Source organism: Gymnodraco acuticeps, unplaced genomic scaffold (assembly GCF_902827175.1).
Source record: "Gymnodraco acuticeps unplaced genomic scaffold, fGymAcu1.1, whole genome shotgun sequence".
NCBI classification, from domain to species: domain Eukaryota; kingdom Metazoa; phylum Chordata; class Actinopteri; order Perciformes; family Bathydraconidae; genus Gymnodraco; species Gymnodraco acuticeps.
The window spans coordinates 161,221-183,885 of NW_022991948.1; the positions used below are offsets into that span (position 1 = coordinate 161,221).

The 22,665-nt window shown below is 41.2% G+C and overlaps 1 protein-coding gene across 4 annotated transcripts in view; it reads left to right on the forward strand.

The window, feature by feature from the left end:
• si:ch211-243j20.2 (uridine-cytidine kinase-like 1) overlaps positions 1–22,447 on the forward strand; it is a 36,717-nt gene extending 14,270 nt beyond the window's left edge. For 2 of the 4 annotated variants that reach the window (XM_034200589.1, XM_034200591.1), the window contains 11 exons: positions 4,656–4,727; positions 8,069–8,258; positions 8,361–8,422; positions 11,626–11,642; positions 15,291–15,389; positions 17,667–17,760; positions 17,943–18,005; positions 19,529–19,651; positions 19,993–20,100; positions 21,250–21,406; positions 21,893–22,447. In XM_034200589.1, coding sequence (XP_034056480.1) covers positions 4,656–4,727; positions 8,069–8,258; positions 8,361–8,422; positions 11,626–11,642; positions 15,291–15,389; positions 17,667–17,760; positions 17,943–18,005; positions 19,529–19,651; positions 19,993–20,100; positions 21,250–21,406; positions 21,893–21,969 — 1,062 coding nt within the window. In that variant the 3' untranslated portion in view covers positions 21,970–22,447. Of the gene's footprint in view, positions 1–4,655; positions 4,728–8,068; positions 8,259–8,360; positions 8,423–11,625; positions 11,643–13,797; positions 13,818–15,290; positions 15,390–17,666; positions 17,761–17,942; positions 18,006–19,528; positions 19,652–19,992; positions 20,101–21,249; positions 21,407–21,892 lie in introns of all 4 variants that reach the window. The other 2 variants (XM_034200588.1, XM_034200590.1) reach the window with 1 other exon arrangement.
• Positions 22,448–22,665: the final 218 nt, after the last annotated feature.

A 22,665-nucleotide genomic window follows, 5' to 3' on the forward strand; every position in this document is an offset into this window, starting at 1 on the left:
CAGGAACAAAGACTTTATAAGGCATTTGAACTTCTTTCTGTTTGATCTGGTGTGATGAAATGTTACTGATACTTTCATCGTAGTTAAAGAACTGCAAACTCCCATTTTCAGTTGGTGATAAGTGGTTAGGTCCGGTTGGAAGGGAGAAGGTTAAGCTTGGCCCTGAGTTGAAAGCAGGAGGCGAAGGGGTGGAGGAGGGTTGCGCGTTGACACCTGGAAGACAGCTGATAGGAAAGGGGAGAGCATATATAGAGGGATTAACAGGTGCGATAATTAGGCTTGTAAATGGAGGGGAGTGATAGGTTAGCTGAGGAGTGGCGCTCCCTGTCATTTAGTGCAGGGAGCGAGTATTGCCATGACGTGCAATACGGAGTGATAGGTCTTCCTGTCTGAACTTGCGCTAAGCTTCATTTGTTGTACATGAGTTTGGGTCTTAATATGCTCAATAAGGCATTCTCTCATAACACTAACACATATGGTCTATTCTGATGAAGACATGAAACTATAAGGGTTAATTGTGTCAAAATAACTCAAAATGAGGTATTTCTAAGAATATGTTCCCTATTTTAAAGTGAAGTCTTGTTCATAACCAATAAGCTAGTAGTTTGTCTCTAATATGTAAATGAACAACTTGTTGATGGTGATTAAGTGTACCTTTTTTAAATATAAAGTGTTACCGATATAATTACCATCGCACTAACAAACCACTGGGGGTGAATTAGTGGTTTGATCTGTTGCCAATCGGGATCCTTGCTAATGAGCTAATTATGAAGGATTTAGTGTCCAGGACATTCACACAACCCCCATCCCCCCCCTCCCCCTCCCCCTGAAGCTTTGTGAGGAATCACTCTGTGACCACTCCTCTCTATTGCTGTGTAAATGTAATTTCATGGCTGAAAGGCACGACACCACCACACGGGAATTCTCCTCTCACGACCCCTGAAATCATTGTGTGTACCTTTTGTACTGAAGTGGATTTAATTAAGCCTCAGTCCCAGAGGGGGGGGGGGGGGGGGTGTGGCTGGGGGTCTGTGTGTGTGGGGTCTTGTCTTCTCTTAAACATATTAAAGACCCTCTCAACTGGTGGGTCGTAGATGTGTGAGTGGAGAAAAACAAAAGTTAAAAATAATATCTTTTTTTTTTTTTTTGTGGAAAAAAGTCAAACTTTTATTTTGAAGGCCCGATGTTCTAACGCTGTGCATGCAGTCGGCGTTGGACTGGAAGTATCGGAGACCATAAATGGTTTTGAAAACTTCTGTCACGTAGTGATCATCTTCTCAATAAAACATCTTTGCTGATGTTTTTTCGAGTCTTCTGGCCAATCAGAATCAAGATTGTTGCCGGAAGTCTCCACGGAGAATAACTTTGCGGTAGAACTCTTCTTTATACATCCATGGGTACAACTTCAGATAGAAATGAATGAAATATGACCCCCGGTTTGATGACTGACAGGTCACAGAACAATGGGGGCTGTCTACCCTTACCCACAAAGTAAGTCACACAGACTCTCTCCTCTTTGCTCTTCTCACAGCAAGCTTCAGAACAAAGTGAAAAACAAACAATGGCATAAAATATTATTAATATGTCGGGTAGTAATAGATTTATTTATTTTCTTCTCAGAGTACCAGAATGGGTAGTTTGTTAGTATTTCTAAAAATCTCTTTTTGTGCCTTTTTATGTTATACAGTTCAGCTTTGATTCAATCATCTCATTAAACCTTTTTTAAAAGCATACTTTAGTTCTGTGAAGGGATATAAGGGATATATGCACTGTACTTCACTTTAATTAATAATGTATGCTGAAAAGCGTATATATTACAGCACGATGTTTTGTTGAATAGATTTGAGTCATTCAAATTTCGTGTGGCGATTTATTGACAAAGGAAAAAGTGGGTCTGACCAGTTGAGAACCACTGCTCTAAATCATCTCTTAGCTAACAACAGGGAAATGAACAAATCCATAAACACTTATCTGTTTCTCTAGAATTTACTTTATGCTTTTCTCACACGACCTCAACCCCCCCCTCTCTTTCCAACACAATCAATACGGAAGTGTCCGGCCCATTGACTTTAGCATGAAGCCGGGCAGAGGAAGGTAATAGGATTGTGACATACTCTGCACCATTTTGCCTTTGATTGAGACAGTGATTAATCCCTCTGTCACACACACACACACACACACACACACACACACACACACACACACACACTCTTGTTCTCCTCAGTAATAAAGCAGATTGACGATGAGGTTGTGTGTCTCTGTAGTTCAGCTGATCTCTGTTTGCATTTCATTTCCTGTACAAGAGCTACACTTATTATTTGAGCAATCCTAATTTAATTAGTTATAATTCACCTTTCCTTCCCAACAAAGATATTAAATAGTGTCTTCTTTGTCATCTTGAATTAAATACTAAATTCAGTGTGTTTTTCTCAAGTTTTACAGCCAGAAAAAGTATGAATTAAAACATCTCTTTGTGGTTTTTTTTGCTAACAGAGAACAAACCAACCATAACGTACAAACAACACAGCCCAGGGTTTTGGGGAAAGCTTTCTTCCTAATAATTTTTTTGCAATTTGCATTTTATTGTTGGGATTATATTGCATATTAAGACCATTTTGGGCTGGATTTTGTACCATTTATTGCCCCTTAGTGGGTGTGTTACATGGTGCGATAGACTTTATTTTAAAATGGACTTTCACACCTATATCCTTGGAAGATAAACACTTGATAAGTCTGCAAGTTTTCTATTAGCTTTTTGAGAAAAGGCAATTTGGCGTCGGCGCTGGACCGTAGTTATTTTATAATAAACTGAAATTAGAAAGCAACCTTTTCACGCCTGCAATGCACAGGAGGGATGATTGTTGCGACCACTGGCAATTTATTTATAGAGCACATTTCAATGCACATCAACTTTAAATGTTAAAATAATAGGCACTAACAAAAGAGCAAAGGTAGCATAAACAACAATAACATAAGAATACAGTCGCATACCTAAGCATAAAACAAATCACACCGCATCAAAAACACCTTAAACTAACTCGACTAAAGGCCATGGGATTATTTTGTCAACAGCATCTTCACAGGCCTCACAAAAAAATCACTCCGTAAACTCCAACTAATTCAAAATGCTGCTGCCAGAATCTTAACCAAGAAAACAGATCACATCACTCCCGTGCTGAGATCGCTGCATTGGCTTCCAGTTGGTGAGAGAATTGATTTTAAGATTTGAATGCGCACATATAAAGTAGGGATGCCAGTGATTATTCGAATATTCGTTACAGTCTCCATAATCGAATATTATTTTGAAAAATCGATTTTATTTATATATATTTTTATTATTATTTATGTATTTTTTTTCTTTTTTCTGGTTTAGTTTCAACCAAAATATAGACTAATGCTAATAATAGTATAGTATTAATAATTGTAAATGGCCATTGGTCACACCACCAGTTTGTTTTACTGTAAACTTGGAGGAAGCCTGCGTGCAGAGCAGACTGCTGCTGCAGCACGCTACACACCGCCCCCACCCCCACCCCCCCTCTCCCTCACACGTGCGACTAAAGATGAACAAAGCGGCAGATAAAAAGATTTCCTCCTCGTGGAACTACTTCGAACTTCCAAGTCCAAAGGAAGTTAAATGCAAGCTCTGCGAAAAGACGTTGGTCTATCACAGCTCAACCTCAAGGGGGGGGGGGGGGGTCGGTCGGTCGGTCGGTCGGTTGGTCGGTCGGTCAGTCGAATAATCGATTATTATTCGCCAGGGCTGCCGAATAATTGATTTTGATCATGGTCAGTTTCTGGCAACCCTAATATAAAGCACTAAACGGGCTAGGACCCAAATATATCAAGGACCTCCTTCAGTGGTACGAACCCAGCAGACCCCTTAGGTCTTCAGGCCAGCTCACATCAAAGCGTGGGGAAGCAGCCTTCTGCATCTATGCTCCTAATGCGGAACAAACTCCCAGAACATCTGAGAATGTCTAGCACTTTAGAATCATTTATATCAGGTCTAAAAACATTTCTTTTTAATATGGCTTTTCAAATTTAAATGTTCTAATTTTCGAACTGTTAAACATAGTTTTCTTTCTGTTAATTAATTATTTTGTGTGTTTTGTATTTCTTCTCAATGTATCGTGTTTGCTCTGTTTGATCCTGTAAAGCTCTTTGAATTGCATTACTGTATGAATTGTGCAATACAAATAAATTGCCTTGCCTTGCCTTGCCTAGAGCAGCGGTTCCCAACCTGTGGGCCGCGGCCCCCTAGTGGTCCGCGAAGGCATTGCAAGTGGGCCGCCGGGCTAAAGACACAAACATGGACATAACAATAACATATAGGAGATAACATTCCCATCTAACATTTCCTTTATCCTTCTTGATCCCCCTTAGCAACGGTCATTACAGTCCTTAGCAACGGTCATTACAGTCCTTAGCAACGGTCATTACAGTCCTTGACAGCGGTCTGTTCTTCTGGATTAACAACGTGTCACATGTTCTGAATCGACCAATCAGAACTTTATTTACCCTCCGTATTGTTTATGGTTGAATGTGGGCCACGAAAAACTTTTTGATTCTTAAGCGGGCCCTGAGTTGAAAAACGTTGGGAACCGCTGAGCTAGAGTTTAATAAATGTTGATTTATTTTGTTCTTTTTAACAGAAAACGGTGTACGGGGCCAATGTCGTCATCTTTGAGGGAATCCTGGCGTTTGCCAACAAGGAGCTGCTGAAGGTAAGAATACAGTTTCATTTATTACCGTGAAGTTTGCCATATTGTTTTTTAATTGTCGCCTAAAAGATCCCACATGAAGCACCCTTTTTTTTAAAACAACACGCAGTAGGCAGTGAATAAAGCACTAACTGTAATATCTCATGAAATACCAGAAAGCAGGACACATGTTTGATAATTCAGATGCTATCAAAACATTTTTAGAGATGTTCTTGTTTTTCCTCCGTACTCTTTTCCCTGAGCCAGACCTGAGTAATGGATCTGTCCGCTCGGAGAGGAGCAGGCTGATTAATAGTGAACGGAGTCCTCTGACTCTGAGCAGGGACATTAAATCAGCTCTTTGGGCATTTCTAAATAGGCTGACACTTTATTTGATTATCTTCATCCCTTTATTTTCATTTGATGTTGTTGTAGAATGAAATACCTTTTTAATTCTTGGAGTTGCTCTTAGTATTAAATGTGCAATTTCAATTTATAGGTAATTGCATATTGGGAAAAATATAAAAAATAAATAAAATGTTTTCTGTTTTCTTTCTATTTAACATTATTGGACATACAAAGTGTGTGTGTGTGTGTGTGTGTGTGTGTGTGTGTGTGTGTGTGTGTGTGTGTGTGTGTGTGTGTGTGTGTGTGTGTGTGGCCTAGCATTACTATACTTGTGGGGAGCTAAATCTGTTTACACAGTCACGTGTGGGGACTCGCTTCCCTTATGGGGACAAAATGGAGGTCCCCATGAGGGGAATCATTAATTTTAGGGTGAAGACTTGGTTAGGGTTAGGCAGGTGTTGGTTAAGGTTAGGATACGTCTCCAGGAAATGCATGTAAGTCAATGTAATGTCCCCTGAAGTGGTGTGTGTGTGTGTGTGTGTGTGGTGTGTGTGTGTGTGTGTGTGTGTGTGTGTGTGTGTGTGTGTGTGTGTGTGTGTGTGTGTGTGTGTGTGTGTGTGTGTGTGTGTGTGTGTGTGTGTGTGTGTGTGTGTGTGTGTGTGTGTGTGTGTGTGTGTGTGTGTGTGTGTGTGTTCCCCTGAGACTCTCTGACTCAGTTAATAACAGCCTCTGTCTGCTGTGATTTATCCTCTTTTGTGTCCACTCTTGTAACTGAAGGCAATTATAGTCTACAAATCTGATATGCTAATGAGGTGTGCGGTGAGAAGCCACACACACACACACACACACACACACTCTGCTGTGATTGTGTGATACAAGATATATCCATACAGATTTACAACACTATTAATGGTTTGGCTTTTAATATCATCTGTTGTTATCAGGCCATTGCAGGTGTGTGTGTGGGGGAGAAGCTCCATCTGGATCTATGAATTGTAGCCTTTGCCGGCCATTTACATGCACTAAAACCTACATGTTATAGCAAAAAAGTAGCTGAGTGTTTCCTTGTGGAGCAGGTTACCTACTATCAAGGTCTTGATCTCTATCCTTTGTGATCATTTCCCCCTGACAGTCATGCTTACCCAGCAACATGTCGCTTGTTGAGTTACACACTTCCTTCCTCCCAGGAGTCGTCTACAGTTCTTTCGTTGAGCGATGATGTTGCCTCTTTTTTGTTTGTTCCTCTCCCGGTGTAACGTCGCTTCATTGATTTGTTTCGAGGTTCAGTTTGAAGTGGCAGTGATAACGAATGTCTCCTCTGTTTTTACGATGTTGACTTCCTCGACATGTCCTGACCCCGACGCTACATCTCAGCTGTAAACATGTCAAATCTTGGAGGCGACTCAAAAGTGTTTTTTTCCACTTGTTTCCATCAGTGTGCAGCAGAGCATGTCTTTTTTTGACAATACTCAAGATGAAGCCTGCACAGTCTGTCAGCCATTTGTTCCTCACATATTTAGTATTCTAGGGTTCAGAGCTAAAGCACCTCGTCAAAATATCCAGAAATCTATCGGCAACAATTATTTTGAGTGGACATTTTTTGACAGTTGGTTGGCAAGACATTTTAAAATATCTTCTTGCATTGTGGGAAATTGTACTAGTCACTAGTAGTCTACATATTAGCAAATATTGTTTATGGTGCTCAGTCCCCCCCCGGCAAGAAAAGCAAAAGGCCCCTTAACCTATTCGGGTGGCCCACGCATCCAACCCCCCTCGAATAAGAAAATACATGCGAGTTCATGGCTACTGTAGACGACGTTCTTGTTGCTCTGCGTTGTTAGTGAGTGAGACACCGGAGTTGAGGATCTGTGGGGTTTATTCTCCCACAAATATAATTTACAATTTAGGCATTTAGCAGACGCCTTATTCCAAAGCGACTTACAATGACCGATTACAGGGACATTCTCCCTGGAGTAACTGAGGGCTAAGTGCCTTACTCAAGGGCACACTAGTGGTGGCGTTCCAGGCGGGATTTGAACTCACAACCTTCCGATCATCAGCCCACCTCACTATCCATTAGACCAGTGGTTCCCGACCTGGGGGGCGCGCCATTTTGTTTTTTTACATATAATTGTAACGCAATACATGATTGTCACTAAAAGCCTTGTCTCTACATTACAATAAAAATAATTGATTAATTAATTTTTAATAAAAATTGAAGTTAGTATTAAAGGCATAGAAAGACAGAAATGTATAATTCTTTCTATAGAAATGTTTCTTCTGCTCGTAAAGTTTCCAAACCGGGCTTTTCTGGATAAGTGCATTTTTAAAACACAGTCATTGTCCATGCCGGTTTCAGTTGGATTATTTGTCACAGTTGCTCCGATCAGATCGCTCTCCTCCATTTTGTAGATTATTTACGACTTTTGAATCCACATAAACACATCGGCAAAGTCCGGCTTACTTTGAGCATGTGTTTTAAACAGTTTAACAAAATACTTCACATTCATCCAGTTTGTGACGGTAGTTGTTGCATTTTGAGACTTTGAAACTTTAATTACCGCTGTTGCGCAACTTCCAACAGGAGTCATTTGGGGGGGCTCTTGGGAAAAAAGGTTGGGAACCACCAAAAGAAAAGAAAGTGCTTTTGTTTTCTTACAGAGAACTGAACCTATATTGAGCTTGGTTTATGATGCCATTGTAGACACTGTTGCAAATGCCTTTTTATATGATGTTTGCCTGATTGTGTTGGAAGTATCATGTGTGAAATATTTCATTTGAGACCTTTTGTGGTGTGTCAAGCGACAACCGACCTCTGATTGACAAACCAAGGGGAAACTTAAATGTTCCAATCTAAAGTAATGTACACATTAAGCATTAATCCATATTTGTTTGTGTTACTGTTATATTTGAATTCGAGGAGGAAATAAATAACTGTTTTTTAGGATGTATAGAAATGCAACTAAACGACAACAAATCGCATGTTACCGTAACTGTCTTTGTTCCCTTTGTGCCAGCTGCTGGACATGAAGGTGTTTGTGGACACAGACTCTGACATCCGCCTGATACGGAGGCTGAAGAGGGACATTTCACTGCGTGGGCGGGACATCAGCGGCATCATCAAACAATACAACAAGTTCGTAAAGCCGGCGTTCGAGCAATACATCGAGCCCACGGTGCAGTCTGCGGACATCGTGGTGCCCAGAGGTCCGTGGACATTCATTTTGATTTATTTAGTCTTCTGCTACAAACTTTACAACCTAGCTTTCTTGTAAATTCTTCTCCTTTGTGTCTTAAACTTATTCACAGGCGGGGAAAACTTTGTAGCTCTGGATCTGATTGTTCAGCACGTTCACAGTCAGCTGGAGAAGGTAAAACTCGTTTCTCTCTTTTGTTTGTTTGTTGGGCCGTGGAAAGGATTTCCCTGATTCAGCGGAACACTTGGTTTCTCTCGTTATTTCCTCCCCTATAGATTGTCAGCCTTTGTTCACTTGGAGAGGTTTACTTGCTATGAGGGAAGACAAAGGGAATGATCAAATGAACAATGCTGCCACACGATTGGCTGCTACATTTGCCTTTGTAATGATAGCTGTTAGCATCATGACAACTTAAAGCTTGATCGGCTGCTTTTTCCTCTAAAAGTATGACGTTTAATGATCAATATAAAGCAGGGGGGTCAAACTCAATTTCATCGCGGGCCACATTAGAATTATGGTTGCACTCAAAGGGCCGGTGGTAACTTTAAGACTATATAAATATACATAGATAATAAATATAAAAAAGTTTACAATATTTCCTCTGCATTGGATTATTATCGGATAGGGTAATAACTTAATAATTAACTGTCTGAAAGCGGAAGTCTAGGGCCAATCATTGCAAGTCTCTTCATTGCGCATGTCACAAAATGAGATGCATTGTGGGACATGTAGTTTATGGGCAACGTTCTCCTGTAAAGCGGCACGTAACATTATAATAAACTTATTATATTCTTTGCAAGCTCTTGTGGGGCCACATAAAATGAAGTGGCGGGCCGGATTTGGCCCCCGGGCCTTGAGTTTGACACCCCTGATATAAAGTGTAAAATGCCTGCTGTCCTGGCTAAGATCAGATCACTGGCTGTTAGGAAAATACATTGAGGCGTGAGATGATTGGCTTGTGGTGCTTTCAGGGTCTGATGATTTGACTGTGCTGCCCTTACAAACTGGTCATAGTAATATGTAATACGAACACCCAATACAAGGCTATAAAATACATCAGAAAATCTATTTTTACTGTTTTGAGTTCATAATAATGGCAAATACATGATGCAGTTGTATGTCTTGCTCACATCCTACCAGTAGACGTAGGACAAATCTCTAAATGTGATCATAAACCCACTAAATCCAAGAAAAGCGTTAGTTAATTTTGCAATATTTGTGACAATACAAAACCGCCTCAATGGAGAAAGTCGGATACGTAAAAACATGAATCATCCTCATAAATGATGAGTAGTTTCCAGAAGTTAAATGTAAGAAAATATGTTTTTTATTTTAGCCTCTGACTGGCATTGATATAGGGTATTGTGTTGAGTTAATAATGTCACTGGAGTACCTAAAGAAATGACAGTTTCAGATGCTTTTTGAAGATCTTATCCCCACTGCTAGTTACTGTACAGCTGGAGGAGAGAGCATCATCAATCAACGAGGATAACAAAGCTAGTTTTTGTCAACGAAAGGTATTGTCTTTCGTTTTTCTGCAGCCTCTGGTCAGTCCCTACTAGTCTGTAGTCTATATTTTGTATTTGACCACTTCCTCCCTCTGCTGGTTGACCGTGCTAAATGACTCACTGTCAGCATTTCCTTTAGCTTTAACTATCTGCTTAATTGCCCGGCCAATTAGGCTCATAACTCAGAAGTAAATCAATCCCAGTAAGCTATAGTTATCCTTCAAATGACGAAGTCACACTAAAAGCAAAAGCCTAAATATCTGCGTCATTAAGGAGAAGCTGTCCCTGGTCCGTCTACACCTCAGTGAACACACTGAGCTCCGGATACTCAGAGATTAATGAGCACATAAAGCCGGAGAGGTGTCCTCCATCTTCCTCACCTCACTGTCCCGTCAGCCGGCTTTATGACCTGCTTCAAACTATGATCTGTTCCAGCTTCCACATGTTCACTGGACGAACACACAGAACATCTTTCACACTTCACAAAACCTCAGTGTGCAGCGTGGAGGAAGTTAGCATGACGCTGTCCTTCTTAGGATTTACTGCCATGATCCACAAAGTGAGGATTTTACTGCAGTGTCAACAGCAGCAGATCAATGTTGGTATTTATCCAGTGAAATATAGCGATGTCTACTCAACTGCAGGGATTGGCAGAAAAATGCACACAATCGGGTCGAAAATGTTAACTTTTACACGATTTTTAGGGGATTTTAACCAAATTAAGAGAAGTTAAATATGTATTAATCCATGTAGGGATATTCCGGTATGATATAAGTGCTATAACAGTACTTTACCGCCTTGATCCACAAAGTAATGATTTTACTGCAGTATCAACAGCAGATCAATGTTGGTATTTATCCAGTGAAATATAGCGATATATGCACACATCAAACATTTTATACCATTTTTAGGGGATTTTGACCGTATTAAAAGTGGGGTATGTAATCTATTTCAGAAACACTTGTTGTTATATTCCATGGAATGCTTTTAACATCCCGATAGCAATGAATATATTAAATGCTTTGACAATAAATACTTTAAAACATGTCATCTCTGGAAGCCGTGGTGCTGTAAAAAGCATGACCAATCATTTTAGCCGGCCCGGCTAAAGTAACTGGATGGCCTACCTGCCTGTCAACCTTCCATCTGTACACAAACTCATCTCGTGCCCTCATTGGTCATCTGTGTGTTGGAGGAGGGGCTCTGTGAGGAAGTCTGAAGGAAGAGGCAGATTTTCTTCGGTTGTGTATTTTCAAATTCAAGCGCACTCGAGCTGGTTTCTCCATTCTTACCTACCCTACCTTTAAGATAAGTTAAATATGTATTAATCCATGTAGGGACATTCAGGTATGATATCAGTGCTATAAGAGTTAGGATAGTACAGATAAGAGTATTAAAACCCTTGTGTGAACTCTTATCTGTACTATATTTAAAACCGACTAAACATGAAGACAAATACTGAGTGACTGATTTTACATAAATATCATGCAAAACTAAATACATTGAATACATGAGCTTCAACCATTTTGTGTGTCTTTGTTGTGAGACTTGTTGCTAACTTGCTAAATTCACCTGGTCAACATATGTGCTAAACATTAGCATGTTAGCATCACCATTGGAGCATGTTAGCATTTAGAGGCTGATAGCATGGATGTTTCATTAATTCTGCGTAAAACCATAAATAATTAACAACATTTTGACTCATCATTTATTTCAAGCACCAATGTTGTTAATACTACATTCTAACAAACAAACATTTATTTTCACTTTAAATGTTTGGCGTTTCTTGTGGGTTTGACGTTGTCATGTTTTTTTTTCTTGTCACACACGACTCCCCTTGCCTGGCTGAATGCTGTGTAACCATTGCAGCGTGAGATCACTGTGAGGTATGACTGTGATTTTTATATTTAATGACTCAACCCTTTACCTGCTCTTAATTCCCTTTCTTTTTTTCACTCCATTTTCAGCCACACTGCAAATGAATCCTTTCTCTCCTGTGTTGCATCTCTATCTCTGTGATTGATGCATTCAATGGTTTGGCATGTGTGAAAACACTTCGTCTCGACTTTCGGCAAAAAATGTAACCTCCTTCATAGGGCTGCACGATTATGGGAAGAAATCGAATTGCGATTTTTCTGACAGATATTGCGATTCGATTTGCGATATTTGTTTTTAAGCTACCCAACGGAAGTTTATTGTAAAATGCGGCCATAACTCCGGCTAGGAAGGTCGCATCAACGTGCTCCCGTCTCTAGCGCCCCCGCAGCCCGAGCTACGAGTGAAAGAACTAAACTTACATGAAACTTCCGTTGGGTTGCTTTAAAGTCAAGCTTCAGTTTCAGATTCTCCCTGTAATAGAAACATGTGATGGAGCATTACTAACCTGACTCAGATGGTTCACCAAACCATCTAAAGCTCAATTGGAAGCCATTTGGAAAGGGCAGGTGATTGGATCAATCTATCTATCACCTTCTATCATGGGCCACTTCTGATTGGTTAACAATGGCTGGTACATGTGGAGCACAGCACTTCTGATTGGTGTGGATGACTGACACACAAGAAAAAAGAAAAAAAAAGTGTATAAATAAATAATAATGTAGAAAAAAATCGCAGGCTTTGATAATCGCATCATTTCAAATCGCGAGGGGTTCTAGGGGAGTACTTCAGGAAAGTTGACGGGGGACGGCTAGTGCAGTACTTCGTGACCACAGAGCGTGAACATTGTGATCAGCTGTTTTAGCGCAGTTCTCCAGTGAAGGGGGGGAGTCTCCCTCCGCAGCCGGTTGGCGTAGTTTCGGCACAATTCCGTTGTACAGACCGACGTTAACAGCAGCCCTGTCTGTGCACACGGAGACCGACTCTGTCGTCCGGTGATCTAACTGCCTTCTGGAAAAGCTTCACAAGTACGTTGGTACGCAAATGCGCTTTGTGACACAAGTGACGGTACGTATTTCAGATTGTTGCCGCGTACTTGCAGTTATGTGCACCCCTGCTTATAAACCTCCAGTACACCACCTGCTCTGCACCAAACGGCACCCAAAGTAAACATCACAAATGAATAAAGCTCCTACAGAACGCTTTAAAAAAATTATTTACCAAAAGCCTCTCCCATTGCTGTCACGCTTAATGCAAGTTGCATGTAAAACAGGTCTCAAATTTAATTTCAAGTGACTTAAAAAAAGTCTTAAAAGCTAGAGAGCGAGACAATTCCCTCAGAGTTGACATAGAGCAAAGAAAGCTATGGTTGAATACATCTAGTGGCAGCTTTAAGATACATACTTATACATTTGCAAAGACTTTCATCACTTTCAAAACGCTACGGTCCATTCATATATAATCCATTAATGCTGCTGGATGGATCTACCGTTCCCATGCTCCACAGGCTAATGTCTAAACACACTATCAACCAGGCCAACACAGACCTGTTTAACACCGTATGTGTCTACAATTCAAGAAAATGTATATTGTTACCATTTGCCTTTTTTAAAACGACACAGTCGAACACGAATTAAAGCAAGATGACAAAGATCAACTCGGCGTAATTCAGCCTTTTCTGAGCAGAACATAATTCTAAGATAACCCTAACATATGCTCTTCTCTCCTGGTGCAATATGGGACATGTTGAACAAAGCTGCTAGTTCTCTAAAAAATGATACGTTTAAGATGCACTAAAAAACACAAGGTGGCGAACCCTCGGATCATTTGGTAAGTGTGCAGGAGTAAAGGAGTAAGTGCTTTGCAGTGTTCTCACCTGGGCAGTAAACGCCGACTGATGTGTATTCTCACTCTCTAAAGCGTCCTGCTAAGAAAGGGCATACTTCGAGTCGTCTGAAATGAACCCTCTTTTAGGACAAATAGAATTTCGTCTCCTCGGCCCTGAGCTGTAAAGTGTTCACAGCGCTGATGAAGTGGAGCTGTTTCTCTGCTCTAATGCTTTCTCTTCTTCTCTCCTTTTATATGTGTCTCTCTTATTGTATTTTTTTCTTTCTGCTTCTTCATCTCTAAATGTCACCAAATGAAAATATCTGTCTCCTTCTTCAGAGGAAGCTGCGCTGGGATATGTGAGGCTCACCTTGTGCATCCTCCTGTAGTGATGTGGTTTTTAAAGCACACTTTAGTCGATTTGATGCGTTCTGGCTTTTTGCAACTTGTTTTAAATAAGCTTTGCATATTGAGCTGATCAAATACCGGCACCATAGAAAAGCCAACAAGCTTTTTTGAAGCCGTTCATGACACGCTAAAGTTGCAGAAGCATGCTTTACTGAAGGAATAGAGCATGTGAAATTGACTTTCCAGCTTCCTCATCGCTCTTTAACGGCCCGTCCACACAGCGGCGTGCGTTGAAGCTTGCCGGCGGGGGTCTGAAACTCGACCAACAACCAATCACATGAATCTCCCGCCCCTGACACACAAGCAGCGGTTTGATTGGCTAGAGCTTGTACTGGCATGTGATTCGATTGGCTGACGCTTCTGCCGAGGCTTCAAAAGTTGAACATTGCTCAACTTTTGCAGCGAGCCACGCCAGCAAAGCTCCGCGTCGCTTCCCACAATGCTGTTCGGCGAAAAGTGACGTCACCCCATTCAAAGTGAATGGTGAAGCGTCAACGCACGCCGCTGTGTGGACGGGCCGACATCGCAAGCATGTGTGGTTTTGACAATTTTCTTATTTTTGGAGTTGCATTTCTTGTTTTGCATTTTGTTGGCGGAAGTTGATGACACACACACACACACACACACACACACACACACACACACACTGTTAACCAGCCATACAATTAACTTTATATAACAATGTTAGAGAATAAGTTGCTCCACTGAGTCTTGCTTTAAGATGGGGATGAACTTTATTCATAGTCAAATGTTTTGTTTGGAAATCCAGCCCCATTTACTTTGTATTGCAATCTGTCTGCATGTGTGTGTATTACCTTATAGTATGTAGTGGGCTGTAGGCATTTAAACACTTGCAGTAGATTATATATTAAACAATTCAGCTAGTTTCTGCTCAATATGCAATCTTATCTTTCCATTGTTTGACGTTAAAGCTAGGGCTGATGGCCAAACTGATAACCACAATCATTTGTTATCAATATTGAAATCAAGATTCTCTATTAGTGTGATTTTCTTGTGTTTTTCGTGATGGTACAATTAGGATATCAGCCCGTTTTAATACTCTGGGTTCTGTCGTCACTACCTAAATCATTTCATGGAAAATATAGTTTTTAGATTTACCACAAGAAGAAAGTCAGATTTAAGTATGCTAATTTTGAAAGCTAATAATTGCAACTGGAAACGTCAGCGATCAAAAGAGTTAACATCAATACTGGCCTTCAAAATAAGGTTTAAGTCGATATGTTCTTTACGTTAAAGAGAGCATAGATAAACGTTATTTTTGAAGCTTGATTGTTTTTACACACAAAGCCAGGAGGATATTTGATTTAAGAAAGTCTTTAGCGCCAGGGAAGTCTTAAATATAATGCCTGTACCATTTCAGATAATTTCTGTATGTCAGTCTCACCATTTGATTTTTGTCACAGATCGGCGCTCGCCTCGGCTCACCAGGGTCAGCCGTTACCCACAACCCTCAGCGTGATGGAGAGCACGCCTCAGGTCCGCGGCATGCACACCATCATCAGGTCAGAACGCAGGGAACATCTTCAATCGTTTTAAAAAATATCTTTGTGCTGTCGAAGCTGTTTTATATATACAGTCTATGGTTTCAAGTAGGGCTGCTCAATTAATCGTATTTTAATCGCAATTACGATTATGGCTTGTGTTACGTCCCCAGCTCGCTTAGGGTAAAAGGGAAGCAACACGAAACCAGGTGTTCTTGGTAAGAGGTTGATTTTAATAATAAACTCAAAATAAAGATGATATAACCAAAAATACAGGCTCTTAAAACCAGCTATCTGTTCACAATAACGCTACACAAAACGAAGGTCACAGATTATCACAGTCATAGCGCACTATGGACACTTAAGGCTAAAATAGTGAGGCGTCTCGCACAAGTTCGACACCGTCACAAATCACAGAATACACACAAAACACACTTAAGCACACACCCTAACTAACCACTGTATCAGAACTAGCACAGAGCTACACAGAACATAAGGAGAGCACCGAGAGACGTCTGACACAGATTCAGACCTCTCCTGTCTAACTGAGATGCACACACTCTTGTAAGAGTCCCCGGAAGGTGTGGGCAGGGATTGGTGAGTCGGGCCCGACCTGCTCCAATCCAGATCTTCGGTCACGCCTACCGGAGGAGGGACAGGAAACTGGCATCCAATGGCGTCCGGGCAATGGCGCATCTCATATACATATAACATACACAGCTGAAAACAATCCTAGACAGGTTAACGAGCAGACAGCAGCAGCAGCCGTGACACCCGGGGGGGGTTACTCATTAAGTTTCGAGGAAAGAGGCCGATCTATTTCTATGACCAACCGTTTGCATACACTGGGAATATTTAAAGACAGAAAATGCAATACAATATTGTGTCAGGTCAGAAGTCAACTACGCATGCACTTTGAGGTAAGCTCTGAGATTCCCTTAGACTCTATGGAAATTACACTATTGACTGCTTTGGTGCAAGGTAACGTGTCTCTTACGGCCCGTCCACACAGCAGCGTTACAAAAATCTTCCAACGCTTGGTGACGTCACTTTGCCTCACTTTTCACCGAACTGCATTGTGGAAAGCAAAGCGGAGATTTCCAGGCATCTCAGGATTCAAAAGTTGAGCAATGTTCAACTTTTGAAGCTGAGGTGGAAGCGTCAGCCAATCAAATCCCGTTTATGCAAATCTGACAGTACAAGCGCTAGCCAATCAAACCGCGTGTAAGCTGGGAGAGACATACCGCAGTTCATTTCTATATTCCTAACAAAATGGAGGAGAAATGAGTTATTGCGGTAGCAAATCACCCGGTTCTTTATGACCAGTCCCTAATAACTTACCGGGATACAAACCGGAGGAACCAGGCATGGAGGCATGGAGGGATGGAGGGAAGAGGCAGAGGCAGTGGGTGAAACTGGTAGGTTTTCGCCTGTTTGGGGATTTTATATCCAGTTTACTTCGTTTTAACTTTGCTATTGCTTTGTATGTCGGGGGCGGGAGATTCATGTGATTGGTTGTTGGTCGCAAAAAATCCCCAAGCTTCAGATACGCCCACCTCCAAGATTATTTTAACGCTGCTGTGTGGACGTACCGTTATAGTGCTACAGCAATATCATATTTGACTTCAACCATCTCGGTGTTCTATTGATTCCCCTTTGTCTTATTCGTTAACGTTGTGAGTGTTACATGGATCCACGACAGTTCTGTTTTTTGTTTCTGATTTTATGTGAAGCGTCTTTGAGCACCAGGAAAAGCGCTATAACAGTGACATGTATTATTATTATTATTATTATTATGATCTAAAACAGCTTCAAACTGAACTTTCATCACAACACATTTGACTTTTCTTCATGCTTAAAACGTAGTTAAACGATCTAGTGTTGCACATAAACAGATAGATATTTAAATGAATGGTTAAATTCAAGTGTTTAGGAAATTCTTAAGAGAAAATGATTAATGGACGAAGTTTGTCTTTTTGTTATTTTTAATAAAGTAATAAAGAAAGTAATATACAAGTGAACTCGATCTGAAATGCAGGAACAGAGCTACTCCAGAAATGTAAATCCTTCACACATGTCTCTGTTAAACACAAGACTACAAATACAATGTAACCGTGTAAAAGGCAATCAGAGTATGAGACTATGTGTTAAATGATTATATGATCATTTGACACGACTATAAGCAGCGGCAGAGCTCCAGATATCCTGATCTAAACGTCTTAAAGGGATCAAACTCTTTGCTTGTTCTTACAACTCTCCTTCCGCCTCTTTGCTCCCGACCTCTGTGTGTTTGTGCAGAAACAAGGAGACCAACAGAGATGAGTTTATCTTTTACTCCAAGAGATTAATGAGGCTCCTGATAGAGCACGCCCTCTCCTTCCTGCCTCTCAAGGTGAGTCGGGTGTGTTTAGATTATTAACTGAGATGCTTGTTGGAATAGAAATAAAGTGCACTCTTGCTTCTTGTCTGTTGAAATTGCTTCAGGTTGCTTGTGCTATATCTCAGTGGTGCCTTCAGTGGATTTGGTGAACTGGTGGTTTAGTTGATCTTGTTTACCCTTTTCTCCCTCTCCAGCCGGTATCTGTGGAAACGCCTCAGGGGGGCACATATGAGGGGAAGAGGCTGAGTGGAAAAAGAGTAAGTCTGCTTTTATACTTCGTTTTTAAAGTAACTGAAACTTCAAAATGAAGTCCAAGAATAGTGTTTACCCTCTCAGCACACAGTGTTCATACCTAATGACAAAAACATGTAAACCACCCGCTTTATGTACTTAAAGGCAGGGTAGGTAATTCACTTCACAAACACTTTTTGTTATATTCCATGGAATGATCTTAACATCCCGATAGCAATGAATACATGAAATGCTTTGACAGTAAATACATTAAAAAAATATTTCCTCAGTGGAAGCCGTGGCGCTGTAAAAAGCACGACCAATCATTTGAGCCGGCTAAAGTAACTGGATGGCCTACCTGCCTGTCAGCCTTCCATCTGGGCACAAACTCATCTCGTGCCCTCATTGGTCATGTGAGCGTTCGTGTGTGTTGGAGGAGGGGCTCTGTGAGGAAGGGGCAGATTTTTTCCGGTTGTGTATTTTCAAATTCTCGCGCACTCGAGCTGCTTTCTCCAAAATTACCTACCCCACCTTTTAAATGGTACATTTTCGCCATTTACTGCTTCTTCACAGCATTATAATAACTAGTTTTGGTAGCTAAATAATTACACACAACCCACTTCCCTCTCTCTTCCCCATTTCATGTCTCGCTCTTTAATGTAAACTGTCCAACAAACATCCCCCAACAAATGTATATTTAAAAAACAAAAGTATGATAAATAACATAAGCTTGACTGTCTAAATCACACTCAAGGCCCGGGGGCCAAATCAGGCCCGTGGTGGATTTAATTTCGGCCCGCAGGATAATTTGTAATTACTATTAGATCTGGCCCGCCGGTATATTGCACGCACCCCTTCACTCCATCCTGAGGGTCTCCTCCGCTCAGAGCCTGAGCCCAAACATTGATGAACCTGCACCCAAGATGAGATGCCAAGTGTCTGAGCTAGCATCACAGAGCAGCACTGAGTTCAATGGATGCTTCCTTCTGCACTTTCTCTCTCAGGACAACAGGACATGTTTGGTTTTCTCTTTGAGGGAAATAGTTTTGTTGAAGCTGTTGTTGGCCTGTGGGAAAATGTACTCATAAGAAATGACTCTGGGAAAGCTGCAGATAGAGCCATAAGAAATGAATGCAACTGATTATTTAATGTTGTTTTTATAGGCAATCATTTAAGCTTTGTTAGTTCCAGGTTTAATATGTGCAATAAGTTCATTTCAATAAGTTCTGCAATAAACATTGAACCAGTCCGGCCCTCCACTAGTACCCATTTTTTAATTTTGGCCCACTGTGTATTTGAGTTTGACCCCCCTGGTCTAAATGTTGCAGTGCAAGTTATGACGTTTAGACTCCTGAGACAATTCATTCCAAGTTTATACATATCCATTAGAAACCAAATGTTCGCACTTGTTTAGCGCTGTATGTAAACGTCTAGAACGTAAAGCTGCCGGGAGAGCGTTTGATGTGTTAAGAGATGTGCTCGCAAAGTATGTGTTTTATGTAGTAATCAAAGACCTCATATCCCACTGACCTTTGTTTTTCTCGTGCAGATCACAGGCGTTTCCATCCTGAGAGCAGGCGAGACGATGGAGCAGGCTCTGATGGCCGTGTGCAAAGACATCCGGCTGGGGAAGATCCTGATCCAGACCAACCACGACACCGGGGAACCGGAGGTGAGGGAGTCCGCTTTTTACCTGCAGGGATTTAAAGATTTTTAGCGATTGTCAATATCTGAATATCTGCAAATGTGTCACTAGACCTGGACTCTAACACCCCACACACTCAGACACTCAGACACTCAAATCCAGCACCACACACTTGTTACGCTGCTATGGACAGTCTTGCACTAATGCACATTTCCCAAAGATATTGAAGTGGCTGTATTTCGATCTCTCTGTCTGTACACACAAACTGAAAGATTGACAATAAAGTTGACTTTGACTTAAAGATTTGTAGCTATTGTTAATATCCGAATATCTGCAAATGTGTATTAACTGTTGTTTCCTTCTTTTAGCTTCACTACCTCCGCCTGCCCAAAGACCTCACGGAGGATTACGTCATCCTGATGGACAGCACCGTGTCCACCGGAGCTGCTGCTCTCATGGCCGTCAGAGTGCTGCTGGTAGGTCGAAACCCCTCTGAAAACTCTAGATTCAAATTTTTAATTTTTTAGATGCATATGTGGATTTAGTCCTTTGCTTAATCACAAAGCTACCACATATAAACTGTGTAGTGCATTAAAGAGGGACATTATTCTAACATGAACTTACTAGCTGGGCTCCTTAACTTCAAAATGCTACAATTCTGGATACATTTGTGTCTTCTAATGCAATACCAGATCACATCTCTCTATGTTTCTATAGCAGTGTATAGCGTATATCCCAATCCCTAATGAACCCTAACTATTAATGCTATGGTCCATTTGTTGTTTTTATTACTTTTATTTTAATAAGCCATTTCCTTTTCAAAGGTATCCACTTTTAAATGACACCGTTGTGATTTAGGGAGACTAATAGCCTGGATGTGAGGTAGGGCTCTCGACTAACTTTTTTCACCATCCTCCCCGGAAAAATATTTGTTATCCTCCCCGACACTATTTTCTCCGGCCCCGGGACGACGGGACGTCCTTAAGCTCGAGCCCAGGATGTGAGGTAGGGCTGTACCTGAATATCCGAATATTCGGTCGTTGGCCCACTATTCGGTTTTCAATTAAGTTATTGGGATATTCTTTTTTTTCCTTTATCCTTTGCTTTCTCCGTCTTTACATATAGATTTAGCTTTTCTCCGTTAATCTCCACTCCTTTTGTCCGTCACGTTGTTTCCATAGCAACAACAACTTCCTGTCAACAGCGCTAACTCTCCTTCAAAGTAAAAGCATGTCCATACAAAATAGGAAGCCAAGCCAAATTACACTTTGACTTTCGACATATACAACTGCAACACAATGCGATATCCTTTTCAATTTCAAAGAACACAAATTGGGTTACATTAACAAATAACTATAACACAACAATACTGTAGAATAGTAAAAATGAATGCCGTGAATAAACCGAAATACACGTGTTGAAGCTCCCCGTCAGAGCATTTTAAGAAGACCTGTGTCACATGAGCCAAATAAACGGTATTGGAGGATAGAGCCAGAAATGAGTGTCAATTAGCAGGAATACAAAGATAGAAACCAATTGGCTACCATCATGTGTTCTACCAGCTGTACTCAAAGTATTCTGTCGTCTTAATGTGCCTTCTCTCTCCCCCCCCGTCCCCTCTGCAGGACCACGATGTAGCGGAGGATAAGATCTTCCTCATCTCGCTCCTGATGGCGGAGATGGGCGTCCACTCGGTGGCCTACGCCTTCCCTAAAGTCCGCATCATCACCACCGCCGTGGACAAGGAGGTCAACGACCAGTTCCACATCATCCCCGGCATCGGTGAGCACATCTCTCTTTCCCTCATTTTTATTTGCAAGAAGCAGTTTTGCACAAGATATGGGAGGGTTAAGTTGCATACAAGAAAATAAACAAAAACACAAATGCACGTTGAAAAATGTATATTAATAACCCTTATAGATTCAAAGGTTTTGTTGTCATATGCTCCAAGCTGCAGTGTAGAAATGGCAATGAAATTCTTCTGACCTGAGCTCCTCCAACAATGCAACATATATAATAAAATACAAAATAGCATGTTTGACACATTAACATTCCCTAACAGTTGAGTAAACGCCCCAAACCCTATCAAAGGTTTCATGTTTCCTTTTCAGAATAGACGTTAAGGGTTTGTTTTGTTATATTGCACTTGAGTTTGCCGGTCTGAGTGTTGCCTAGTTTGCTGAATAACCCTAAAGGAAAGGACACATTATGAACCTTTCTCACTCCACCTGCTTTTATCACCTCTCTCCTCTTGTTTTGTATCCAAAGGTAATTTTGGAGACCGTTACTTTGGCACCGACGCTCCGTCAGACTGGTGTGAGAGCGACGATGGGATGGACATCTGAAGGGAGAGTGGAGGGTTGTTACAGAAGCACTTACAGCCATTCAAACGTTTAAATAAAAAAAAGACTCTCCTTCATCCCTCGCTGCTCCTCCACGCTGAGGAGGTGAAGCTTTAATGAACTCCTTCCTGTTCAGACGAGCAGAGTTCACCGTCACGTCAGTCGGAGAGAAAAGTGGAGATTTATTTGGAGGAGTTTACAGAAAGTTTAAAAAGGGGTCGAAGTGTTTCCCGTCCTGCAGGAAGAATTGTTCACATTCTTGTAATTATTTCACTGCGATCTCAAAAAAGGCTCCCAACGTACTTCTACAGATTAAGAGAAATGCTTGAATATTGTGTAAATAATGTGTCGCCAAATAATGTGTTTTTGTTGCTGAAGCTTTGGAGTTGATGCTTGAATTATACGTACTGTCCGATTTACTGGAAGAGGCTTAAAGCGGCCCTACTGTGACTTTCATGTTCATAAAGCTCTTTTCCTCTTACTGCCTGTGCTGCTGCACCTCTTTTCACCCTCTGTCTGAAACCAGAGCCCAGTCTGCTCTGATTGGTTAGCTGGCCGGCTGTGTTGTGACTGGTCAACCGCTTCGAGATGTCCCGCCCCTTAGATCACGTACAATGCGTTGGAGCCAATAAATGCGGCAATGTTACATAGTGAAAACGTTTAGATGTTAGCCTTTGCAGACCATTGACATGCATTAAA